The sequence below is a fragment of the Helicoverpa armigera genome, chromosome 6 (genome assembly GCF_030705265.1).
Source record: "Helicoverpa armigera isolate CAAS_96S chromosome 6, ASM3070526v1, whole genome shotgun sequence".
NCBI classification, from domain to species: domain Eukaryota; kingdom Metazoa; phylum Arthropoda; class Insecta; order Lepidoptera; family Noctuidae; genus Helicoverpa; species Helicoverpa armigera.
Genome location: NC_087125.1, coordinates 7,903,831 through 7,916,627, shown reverse-complemented (window position 1 = coordinate 7,916,627; position 12,797 = coordinate 7,903,831). Strand labels below are relative to the sequence as shown.

The following is a 12,797-nucleotide window of genomic DNA, read 5'->3' as shown; positions in this document are numbered from 1 at the left end:
GTTTGCGTGACGTCATCCACGCCGCGCCGCGCGATGTTCGCGGCATAAGGGCGAGCGGTAAGCCGGCTCACGGAGCGGCTTCCACCCATCAAAACTCGCGAGTGAACGAGAAAGAACGCGTCAAGAGTAGAGTAGCTATATCTGTCTACGCGCGAGTGACAGCGTTTAGAACTCTCAAATATGTAAACAAACAAATCAGACAAATTCACTCTCATTGTTCTTATTTTGTTTTAGATAATACCATTAACAATTTGTTCTTTGTATTACTTAATTGAATTTATTAGTGTGTGTATCATTTGGAAATAACATAGTTCGTGTGTGTACAATATTTTACGTTAGTTTAAGTGTTTTAGTTACATTATGTCAACATAGATGGCGTTGTGCATTTTTATGCAAATCCTGAATCGCGGTGTTAAGTTTCTCCGCGATTTAATGACCCTAGTTGGGAATTTATTTATTTTTATGAATTCACCAAGTATATAATGTTGATTAAATAGTTGGCAGTATCATTACTCCCTACTAAACCCCGCGATCGCACTGTGTGACATGGTACTCAGTACAAGTACAGTACTACAGTGTGTGTACCTAGTGAAAATAGAGATATCTACGTTGAAATGAGTTATTTTGATACGTAGACAGGTGGCATCAGGTTTCTTTTTAATGTACCTAAAGCATTTATCGCATTAGACTGTTTTCCGATCCGACAGATTATTTACTTTAGGAAGGAACTTATTTTTCAAGGTTAAGTTTTGAGAATAAAAACGTGTTATAAAACTCGGGCACGCCGCTCGGGTGAATTACCTACCAATATTACGTCTATATTAAAATTACTAACGTCCTGACGGATAAATACTACGATAAATATCAATGGTTAACATGCCGTTGTAAATTAAATACTTAAAATGTATTGTTTCTAGTGCCAAGTTTTCTCAGATTCTAGTAGTTAATATACCTAACTAAAGATAATAAAGTTTTATAGATATTAATAATCTGCCGAATTCCTCGAGAAAACATGTTCAAACTATCAGTCTCTCAGTCAGTGCTAAAAGGTGGACTGAGAAATTAGCTCCATTACCTCTCCCCCCCCCATCCCTGAGTACTCCCCCCCACTTTGTTTTTTGCTGCGGCTTCCCTATTTCAGTAAACCACCCTTCGCCACTGCTAAGTATAATATAGTGGATGAAAATATACCACTGTTTGTCATATTTTCATGCTTAAACCACTATATTATAGAATTGGACAGAGAGTTACTTTATTTTATTTATAGATTTTATTCCTAGGGAGCTTGTCTCTTATACAAGTTAATCTTTTTTTAGGGTTTTGCTGCGCGTACGCATGATGTATTATATCAAACATGAGGTCATTGGTGACTTTGCCACACAAATTGAAAGTGGAGTTCATGCAAGGTAAATAAATATAATAACTATGTAATTAAGTATAACTAGCCATCCCCCGCGAATACGTCAGCATGAATTTCAGGTTACCCAAATAAGCGAAAATACTACGCATCTATGCATTGTCCTTTCAAATAATGTCTATCGAAATTCATATTATAATATGCCTTGTAGACAAAACCGGTGAAATATCACGTATTGAAGTCTATTTACAGAACTAATATGTTTTTTCAGTACCTTGGGTATGCGTGTACCGCGCGGTGTGGACAGCACACCGCCGCGCCTGTGGTGGGATAGTGAGTGTGACGTATCCTTACTTGTTGGTACATACGTCCACGGTTACGAAAATTATTTGGCTATGCGTTCAGATCCACAACTTTGTTTTGTAGACAAACTGGGCCCCCCCGATGATGCTGAATGCACAGATATCAAGTGAGTATGGATAAAATATTGTTATAATAGATTATTTTTATATTTGTTATGTATTGCTGTTACCGCACCTTAATGAATAAAGGCTCGAGCAGACCGGATGCGTATGCGTAACCACGCGCGTAGTCACGCGCGTAGGCCTGTCTCATACATTTCCATACATTACAACTCATGGTTACGCCGTAACTACGCGCGTGGTTACGCATACGCATCCGGTCTGCTCGAGCCTTAAATGAAAACACGAAGACATTCCTTGTCATTCGCGCCTCGACATAGATATCATTGTGTTATATTTCATTTGTGTCTGCTTTGGTTATGGTTTCCAAGCAAAAGTTCTTTTATTTAAAATTAAATGATAGCACTATATTTGATAGTATTTTAAATGACTTTAGTCTTTCAATCTCATGAAATAATAATTATTGTTTTACCTTGATTGACTGATACACAACACACTGGTACTCAGCTGCATCCGACGGTTAGACTGGAAGCCGCTCGGATGATTGACTGACAATTGGTAGTATTTACAAACTAAAATGTTACAGGAGTGAAGAAAGAAAAGTAAGAGGCAGTGTAGTGGGGGACGAAGATTGTACGGACGACGTGTCTAGCGGTGCTGGTGCAACATCCCCGGCAGCCTCTCCTCGGCCTGATGACGACAGTACGCAAAGCAGTGGTGGTGGGCATTTATGGCCCTCAATGCAAGACTTGAACACGAGACTCCGCAGACTAATCACAGCATATCAAAGAAACTACAAACGAGAAGAACTTAAAATGCAACAGAGAGCTAAGGTGCGTAAAATGCTGGTTTGCAAATTTAAAAATACAAGTGCTACTTTAACTGCCAGGAATTTGGAGTGATTGAGGACTTATTCCACTTATTGATGGACTGTGTGCGGTATGAGTCTGAGAGAAATGCTTTGTTTAGGGTCTTGGAAGTGAACAGACTTGAAGTAGGTGCATTAAATAAAATTTTGTCACAACCAAATAGTGATGATGCGAAGAGTCTGTTTATATTCATGGCCCAGATATGATTGATGTGTATTTAGGTTACGATGGGACTGACATACGCAATGCGATTATAAAAATGTCCCTTAAAAAAAAAAGTGCTACTTGAAGATTGATGCTTTAGGCCGTTTTTAGAGTTTTCTGGTGACAGCCGAATATGTATAGATTTTTAAAAGGCGTGCAAATAATACGCGCGCTACCGAGCTCGCTTACTGTGTCACATAACGATGAATTCGCCGATGAATACATCATTAGACTGCAAAATTAGAGCTCGACAAGCTCGTTACTTATAGTCTCATGGTCCAAGCAGCAAGTTGGCTGCGGGGACGATTACAGATGGGCTGTTATTGGGCAGTTATTGTTTCATTGACACCTACGAGTATTTTGTTTTTAATACCGGGTTTACACTCTCGCCTCGTACCTCGTCTAGCAGCTCGCGAGGTAGCGAGTGCCTGTTTACACTCTCGTGCGTTCGGTTTGCGTTGAACCAGCAACGCTCGCATCGCATTTGACTCGTGCCCAAAAAACCGCCTCCGAGGCGAGCGCCGCGAGTGGCGAGGCGAGCTGCGAGGCGAGGCGCGAGGAAGCGTTTATACTCTCGCCTCTCGGCTCGCCTCGCCACACGCGCGATAGTAAACCGGCTATAAGACAGTATCTGTTTAACTGACTTTCTGTATGTTTCAAAAGCTTTTTGATGGCTGAACAGGTTGCAAGCATCAAAAGCCAATCATGCGTAAGAGTGTATTCTAATTTTGAATTTTGGAGAAAAGCTAAGAAAGTGGTTAAATCTTGTGCTTTACTAATTCCTGCTCTTATAGGACACAGGCAAGCTATAGCGCGTCAATGTCATCTCATTCCGTTGTGTCGCCCATCGTATGCAAATGTGTTAGACAGGGTGTGTCGTTCACAATTACATTAAATCCTATTGCATATACTTTATGATATTCTATGGCGAATTGTAAAAACAATAACCTAATCCATTCAGTGGTTTAGCCACAGGAGTCATTTTTCGATTTTATAATTTACAACATCATGTGTAAAGCAGAGATAAAGTTAGGAGTATCGAATGCATTGATCAGTGGACAGCTGTCAGTTTTCTTTGCTGACTTGCCAACCCTGAATGTGATATGTTTGCGGATGAATTGAGTGTATTAATGCGTGCGTGTCTGGTTTTCTCTGAGAAAAAGTAGCAAGTGTGTACACTGTTCCTTGTTAGTTTTAAGTTTGTTTATACTGTCGATGAAATTATGTTTTTAAAATCTGTTTCTATGGTAATCACTGTAATTGGTGTTGCACCGTTTTAATTTGCTATAAATACATGAAATGATCTAAAAAGTACGTCATGACGTTCAAATTTTGTGTTGGGCTAAGTTAATCCACAAGCCATAGTTGAAAATAATCTAAAAAAATCATAGTGGAAAATAAAAGTAAACGAATGCACGGTTGGAACGGTTAAGATAGTTTCATTTGTGACCTTTCATTAATGGAGAGTTTTACAAATATGTATAGTTACAGTTAAAGAAAAACACATTTTCCATATAAAAAACGAATGTTTTTCTTCAGTTGCATTTATGATAAACGTAAAATAGACTAAAAGGATCTAACTATGCGTAGTCAATTATATTTATGTCTGTCTCTGGTCGAACAAACCCTTTTTCTAATGTCGATTGGTAACATGGGTCGATAATTTATTATCTACGTAACGATCACTATGTGACAACAACACTAAAATTAAGAAACAAATGCAATAGAATAACTAACTAATAACTGTCCTATGACGTTACTCAACAAAAAAGAATCAGGCCATTTTAACTTGTGCGAAAATACATTTTACGCCGAGTTTCATCCGTCATAACGTGCTTTTTAAATGATTTCTACTATAGTAGGACGAGATTATTGACTAAGACTTTCGTTCAGAAGATGGAGCGAAGAGAACGCATGGATCAACTGGCTAGAGATGAGGTGTCGCAGTGGCGCTGGACGCGCGCCGACGAAGAAGCGTTCCGACGCACTGTGGCTTCCTATGGGGTGGAATTCGACCCAACTACAAAAAGTCTTCGCTGGAGTCGATTCAGAACACTTGCACGTTTGGATACCAAAAGTGATGATGCCTTAACAGATTATTTGAAAGCTTTTATGGCCATGTGTAAACGACAGTGTGGACTTTCTGTGGGCGAAGCTGAGTTACCTACACGAGCAGATTTAAAAGCAGAACCGATAGGTGAAGAGAGAGCTATTGCTACTCTGGAAAGGTAATTTCACAAGCATTTCTCTATATTTCGAAAGTCTTGAAAACCAGTGTACTGTGTACTGTAAAATTCGTTTTGTGTACCTATAATTAACGTAGCTCAAAACACTAATAAAAAACCGGCCAAGAGCGTGCCGGGCCACGCTCAGTGTAGGATTCTGTAGCCAAGTACCTACTTATCTCGCGCATGTACCAAAGTAAAATACCCACCCGCGTGCTCTTGTCACTTGCGTATGTTAACTTGCTCCAGCACCGTGTAGACACGCGGACGCGTGGGTGCGTGGTGCGCGTTAACTTGCTCCAGCTACACAGTGCATGGAGCTGGAGCAACTTAACATGCGCACGCAACAGAGCATGCCGGTATTTTGATTTGGTGAGTTTCATTGAATACAACAAGTATACTTATTTGATTATCTTATTTAACAGGATTGATCTTCTACGAGTATTACGTGAAGAAGTCGCTCCACATCCTGCACTAGATACTCGATTGGCACTATGCGAACGGTCTCCTGACACCCCACCGTGGTGGCAGCCAGCTCGCCATGATAAACTTTTAGTTTTGGGTGTTTGCAAGTAAGTATTATTTTAATGTTGATTTCGCTATTTTTAATTATTAGTATATTATTGCTCTTTCTCAATTGTATTTTTTTATATTTTTGCATCGTGTATAACAAACATAAAAAGTTTTTATTTTAACCAGAGATTTCATTATTTCCAGGCATGGTTTAGGTGACACTTACAGTAAGCTGTTTTGCGATCCAAAAATGCCATTCGCTGATTGCGCTAGCAAGTGGTATACTAGTCACAAGGGAGTTACTAGAAACGAATCACAAAAATTATCTTCCGATGAAGAAGACACCGCTGTCTCTGAAGATGCAGCAGGAGAAACGCGAATGTCGCTCAGACGAAGTAAGAGAACTTCCAATAACTGCGATAGGACTGCTGAAGATGACACGGATGCCCTTTCGGAACTAGAAACTCTCGCTAAGTTAGGTCGGATCGAAGAGACATTGCCCCCAGAGCGCTGGTTCTCAGAACGGGCGCTCGAGACGCGCCTGCATCACATAGCGCACGCGGTACAGAATCGCGAGTGGCCCGCAGCCGCCAAGCCGGACACGCGAGCGGCGGCCGACGTGCACGACGAGCGCAAGCAGGGGCCCAAGCGTCACATCGCCATCGACGTAGAGACCGACCGCGCTAAGCTGCACGCGCTGCTGTCGTCGCCGCAGGCCGCGCACACGGGGGCCGGCAGCAGCGCGGCGCCGGGCGAGGCGGGCGCGCCGCCGCCGGCGCACCAGCGCGTGCCCGCGTCGCCCGCGCCCTCCGCCGCTCCCGTTGACCTCTCGGCACCTCTGGATCTGAGCGACGTCCATGATTTCTCTGTGGGCCGCCGTACGCCTCATAACGATTCTGCACCTTCTTCCATGCCTTCTCGCAGCCGGCTCGATGATACACTTTCCAGGCTCATGAAGAGAAAGAATGTGGTAAGTAAAATCTTTTTAATGCTATTTTATCAATTGTTTTATGTATGTTACCAGGGGCCCGATTCTGCTAAGTTAATAATGTCAAAATTTAATCGCAATAGCAGTTTTAACCTTAGCGGCCATTCTGCTACTAATACAAGACCAATCGTATACCAATGACTGTGGGAATCATTTGTGGCAATCATTGTTTTCAAATGTCTGAATTGACTGGGCTATTATGGCCGTGCGTCAGTCAGTGGGAACATCTCCTTTTATATACAGTTGGGGCCATGTAAATAAGAAAATTTACATGGAAACTGTTTTTTAATAGTACCAACCCATAACATAAAGCATGTATAATATTTAATCTCATTTTTTGTGATATTGCAAAATACTACCATACTATTGAATATTACAAATTTTGTACATCCATTGTGCACATGATTAATTTATAGAAAAACGCAAGTCCTACAGACTACATAAATATAGATACAGTACGTTGGGTCCCACTTCTACTAACTGTTCTCATTATTAAGAACGCTAACTGTCAACACATGAATTCTAAGTTTGTAATGCCATATGATGAATATTTTAACTAAAACTTCAGGGTAGACTTATTTGACAATAACATGCTACCGGTCAAACGGGGTCATAAAATACACTAAGTCCATCCAGAAGTTGCCACGATGTACACGATGCCGTTTGCCGGTGCCCGATAACGAACTGCTTTATTTTTTACATTACAGCCTGCGCCCGAGCATATAGTTGGAAAAGAGAAGAAAAGAAAGAAATTAGATGAAATTGTATTGGGATTATCAGCGGCTAAATGTAAAAGCCCTACCACTTCATCAGATAACCTGCGCGGACGTAGCTCCAGCGTGCTGCCCGATGTGACTGTAACCCCAGCTGCGCCTCCAACATCGTCCCCAGCTTCCTCTAATCAGAAACCATTTTCGGTCACGGTGACTAATGTACCATCGCCACAGGCTTCTTCTAAAGAGTTATCTTCATTTTTGCAACAATCTTTAGAACATACAAAGGTTCCTAAAGCTCCAGTTGTACCACCAATGAAATCTTATTCTCATGAGGCTAAAGTAAACAAGTGGCTAGCTGAGCAGGCTAGCGTTGATACACGTCGTCGTGGTGTAGCGCCTCGGCTAGCACCAGAAGAACACGTGCCAGTGGTGCATCGTGTAACTGGCAAGCGCATAGTCGGTCCCAAAGCACCGCAACTTAAGCATCTAGCCCAATGGATAGCTGAAAACCCTATGTATGACATAGACTCCAAGTGGACGGAAGGTATTAAAGAGCATATTAAGTTGCCTCAAGACGTACGTAGTCAAAGACATTCTCCGATGCAAGCTAGCGGAGGTGAACGTAAAAAGGGACGTCCTCCTACGCTCGATTCTCCATCTCCAAATGTATTGTCGTCTAATTCTCATTTGAATCAGAATTTGGCTGGCTTAAATCCAGCTATTTTGGCCAGTATATCAAGTCTAAGTGCATTTGATCCAAAAACATTAGCTGCCACTCTTTCAAATTTGACGGGCTTTGATCCAAAATTGTTAAATAGTTTTGACCCAAAACTACTTTCTAGTTTGGGGAGCTTTGATCCTAAAAATAATCCATTGTTGAGTTCTTTTAATAGTATGCCAAATTTGTTAGGGAATATAGCAGGTGGAAATATATTTGCGAATTTAGCGGGACTAGGACTTCCTGGATTCTCTTCATTAGACATAAACAATTTAACTGGATCCAATATTTCAAGCGACAGTAAGTCGAAATCTCGTAAAACTACTGAAACAGGGAATCCCTCTAATTCAAAATCTACCAACTCTCAATTTCCATTTGTGTTTCCTAATCCAAATATGTTGTATCCTCAATTAGGACTAAGTGGTTTAAATCCATTCGGAATGCATTCTGGCATGTCATCAGCATACGACGCTTTAGGTTTATTGAGTAATAATATAGCAGCAAGTTCAGGTGCTTCTACATTACAAGCATCCAGTCATACTTCTGCACGCAGCACGGCAAAAACAACAACACCGCGGTCTTCGACAGTAGTTACTAATTCATCAACTTCTCGCCAACAAAAAGTTTCTGATCGGCAACAATCAAGTCAATTACCGCAAATTCATTTGCCACCAGATCCATATCTTTTGGAAACTTTGTCCAAACAGTCTCTAAATTACGAATCGATTATCAGACCAGAAAAGAGACAGCGAGATAATGATAGCCAAGAAAACATAGCAACCGATTTATCAAAGACTGATAAGAAAAAACTGCCATTCGATGCATTAAGGTCTCAAGTCCCACCGGAATTTGCGGCTGTTCAGGAAAAACTTTTGAAGGGTGATAAAAAAGATATTGATATAAGCAAGATGTTGTTAGAACAAATGGCTTCGGGTGCACTTAGTGCCAGCCTTGTTAGTTCAGCAGAGTCCAAAAAGGCTAAAGATGACAAAGACGTTACTGAAAAATTTGTTAAAAATTCATCAGAATATATTTCTAGATCCTTAATCTCTGAAGATGGGGGATCTGCAACCTCTTTAGTTCACAAACGAAGTCATGAAGATATCATAAACGAACCAGAAAATTTAGCACTATCTTCAACAGAATTAAACCCCATCAAGAAGTTAAAGGAAAATCCGAACTCTGAAAATAAGCCTGCAATGGAAAATCAATCTGATCACTCAACACATCCTGGGGAAATGGACCTTGAAGATTTAATAGCTCCTTCAACCGTTATCAAAACCGGAATGAAACCAGACTTTGACACTAATGTCCCTCCTAAATTTACTCCTACGGAGGTAACGGCTACTCCATTGAGTAAAGACGAAAAATCCCTATCGAAATTACCAAACTCTTACCCTGAAGGTTCTATGTCTCTAAGTCACGATATAGCCTCAGCCGATGATGAAAAAAATGACGAAGAAAGTAAAGGTAACTGTTCCAATGAGGATGATACTAATATTGGAGACAATTCCGCACATGATGGGCGTAGATGCAATAAAAAGAAAATCCGTAAGTCATCTGAAGAGGCTCCGGCGACGTGTCCGCGACGTGAATTAAGATCTAGCTCTGGTCGCCAGTCAACGGAATCGATTAATACAAATCATTAAAGCGATGCATTTCTTAAAATATACTCTGCTATGATGTTCCGCCAGTGGATTCTTAAAATGAAATTGACATAAGAAGTTATTTATAAACTTCCAAACCTTATTATTTTTAATGTAATCCTTTTTCCGGATATTAGATTAAAATTAATTAAAACTTCTGTTAAACTGGCTATAATTCTAAATTTTCATCAACTTAGGACACTATGCAATTATTGCGTGTGAATGTTTTAAAATCGTAAGCTATTTGAACAAAGTATATAATACGGCGCTAGCAATCACGTTTAGGAATATATTCAATTCCTGATTGTGGCTTAGAATTTCATTGCGTTATGCGATAAACTACTGACACTAGAGATCTCCACAAATACTGTAGCTCAGTTTCTTTGGACTACTATTTGTTTTTAAAGTAAGTTATAAATGTTGAGTAAATAATAAATCATTATCGATGTGTGAAAATGTGTTAAAATTATTCCCTGGTTTAATTTTTATTCTCATTTTTATTAGTTATTATTGTAAGATTTAAGTCAAACACTGAATGTGATAAGATTATTTATTACATGTATTCTTATTATTTTACACTGCTAAATCGACGAAATGTATTATATTATTATGTGACAAATCATAATTAAACATAGAATTTATTGAATTGTTTTATTTTATTAAGTACCTACTTCACTAAGTTGTTAAGATAGATCAAAACTGAACATAACTAATTCAACCTCAACACCACAGCGTAACGCTAACGCACACATCACATATCCTTTATCTCCATAACGTGACATTTACCCGGTCTTATCGTGACTTACGAATCACGGAGAACCAATATGTGTTTAATAAATCTTAGAAAATTCGTTTTTTTCTCATAGCTTTCTTAGGGTCGATTCATACTAGCGCAGAGTCCAAGCGTCTATCTAAAACTGAACTTAACGAATTCAACCTTAACTCCATGGCGTAACTCACACATTACTTCGGAGATTTAAAAAAGTCGCGCGCATTCGTCGGAATTCGCGCATCTGCGCGCGAACTACACAAATTAGTGCGCGCGCATTCTCACGCCCGCGTGAACTGGCAAGTGATTCAATAGCTCTGCTGTTGATGCCCATTTTACGTGCAGTAGCGGCGTAAGGGGGGGGCGGAGGGGGCGGTCCGCCCCGGGTGCCACATCTCGGGGGGTGCCATCTCGGTCGGCACATATCTGCACGACCAGGATGGCGCGGGCAGAAGGGACAAGTCACTAAGGGTGCCATTCTAATCTGCGAAGCCTAGGTTCACTACCATTTACTACGCGATATTCAAATTTTAAACAAAACTACAACAGTGCATGTGTGAGACATCGAGGCGGTCACCCCTCTCAGTTCGACTGTCACCCTTCTCTTGTATTTTTGCTTTTATCTGATTACTTTAATTAAGTCCTCAAAGTTAGAAAAAAAAATCCGCTCGCTTCGCTCGCCGGTTTCTCTTCATTTCTAATTTGTTCTACGCTTACGTTTTGAGTCCTCAATCTAGCAAAAAGAAAGCACCGAAGTAGCAAAAAAATCTGACGCTCGCTTAAGTCACGGTTTCTTTTAATTTGTGCTTAATTCTGAGTTAAATTAGAGTCCTCAAAAAAAAACAATAAAAAAAATATTTACAGTGGATATTTCTAAGCTATTTGGGCGCTATTTGTAAGAGGAGGTGGAGGACTTTAGTGTCCCAAATCTCAATAAATTTTGAGCTCACTCGCAGCTGCTTCAATTTCCGGTCGTTTTTTTTTTACTTTAACTTGTCTGAGTGTTCGAAAACTCAAAAATTTCGCGCTCGCTGCGCTCGCGCCTTACACTTGATACTAATTTTCTCTAATCTCTTTAGATATCTTCTTGCGTCACAAGTATCAAAACTTACGCACCCATCTTCACTTTACAGTGCTCAAACTTTTTTGGGAACTTCTGTGTTTAAAAACTCAAAAATTTCGCGCTCGCTGGGCTCGCGCCTTACACTTTACACTGGTTTTCTCCAAAGCCTTTAGGTACATATCTCTTTGTGTCTCAAAAATCAAAAATTTCGCGCCCGCTTCGCTCGCGGGTTCTTCACTTTACGGTGCTCTTTTCAATCTTGTTTTGGGTATATTTGTATTATTTTTTTTACTACGTGATTATATTTTGTCGTTTTTTTTTTGGGGGGTGGGAGGGAGGGGTGCTCAATAAGTTGTTCGCCCCGGGTGCGACCCGATGCTACGCCGCCACTGTTTACGTGTTAAGAGAGCTTGCATTCGTGCGGCTTCGCTTTAGTTGGAAAAAAGGAGATGGCCAAAAAAAAACCCAGAGTCGACAGAAACCTCGCATATATCATTGAATTCAGTATAATGTGAGGATTAAAAAAAGTATTTCATATCATCCGAAAACCATGGGGTTCTCTTTTTATAACGGTTTTTCGATCAAGAATTTAGGTTATGAAAAAGTTTGCCTTTACTATTTGCTGTTCATTAGATGTATGGGATTTGCAAAATTATTTTTTTATTTGATAGAGTATACTTCCCAGATGTTCCCATAGTCATCAGAGCCGGATCTGATGGTGGAAATCCTGAGAAATCGAAGGCAACTTACGAAAGTTGTAGGCGTGCATAGGGTAAAAACTTGACACTCAGCTGTATGTCTATTAGCACTATACAAGAGTAGAGGTTTAAAGTTGACTTGATGATGGAGAGCGGAGAAGATCGAGGGAACTCGATGACTGGATATGTAAACTACCTCGTGTTTGGGCTATATTATTTGTATTGACGAGAACCTTCCACTAATGCGGATAGTGACAACTATACTTGTCACTAAAGAGCCAAAAATAATAATAAATAAAACTTAAAAAAAGACTGACTTCTGGGCTGATGCACCTAATAATATTTTTTTTTTCATTATTAACCTTCGCTAGTTATGAAGCTTGCACATAGCTGGAAAACCTCTCCGAGTAGATAAGGTCGGTGTTTAATCGTATCTGGAGTGGTTCATGTCAGTAGTGCAATGGGGAGGAGTCAAAATCAAGATCTTTTAATCTTCAGGCAAACTCTGTAACTATGGGGATATTGCTCTTGGTTTGAACAATGTTAGTAAACCTTGTTTTTTATGTGCCTTGATGTAAATAATCTTAAAAATCAACATAACCTATTTTT

At 40.1% G+C, this 12,797-nt stretch overlaps 1 protein-coding gene across 5 annotated transcripts in view; it reads left to right on the top strand.

Moving 5' to 3' along the window:
- The window catches only part of Kis (kismet), a 34,943-nt gene extending 24,639 nt beyond the window's left edge, over window positions 1-10,304 (top strand). For 3 of the 5 annotated variants that reach the window (XM_049835794.2, XM_049835795.2, XM_049835793.2), the window contains exons 10-16: window positions 1,317-1,406; window positions 1,629-1,826; window positions 2,366-2,612; window positions 4,746-5,080; window positions 5,503-5,649; window positions 5,795-6,560; window positions 7,286-10,304. In XM_049835794.2, coding sequence (XP_049691751.2) covers window positions 1,317-1,406; window positions 1,629-1,826; window positions 2,366-2,612; window positions 4,746-5,080; window positions 5,503-5,649; window positions 5,795-6,560; window positions 7,286-9,661 — 4,159 coding nt within the window. In that variant the 3' untranslated portion in view covers window positions 9,662-10,304. The remainder of the gene's footprint in view (window positions 1-1,316; window positions 1,407-1,628; window positions 1,827-2,365; window positions 2,613-4,745; window positions 5,081-5,502; window positions 5,650-5,794; window positions 6,561-7,285) is intronic. The other 2 variants (XM_049835796.2, XM_021333612.3) reach the window with 2 other exon arrangements.
- The last annotated feature ends 2,493 nt before the right edge of the window (window positions 10,305-12,797 follow it).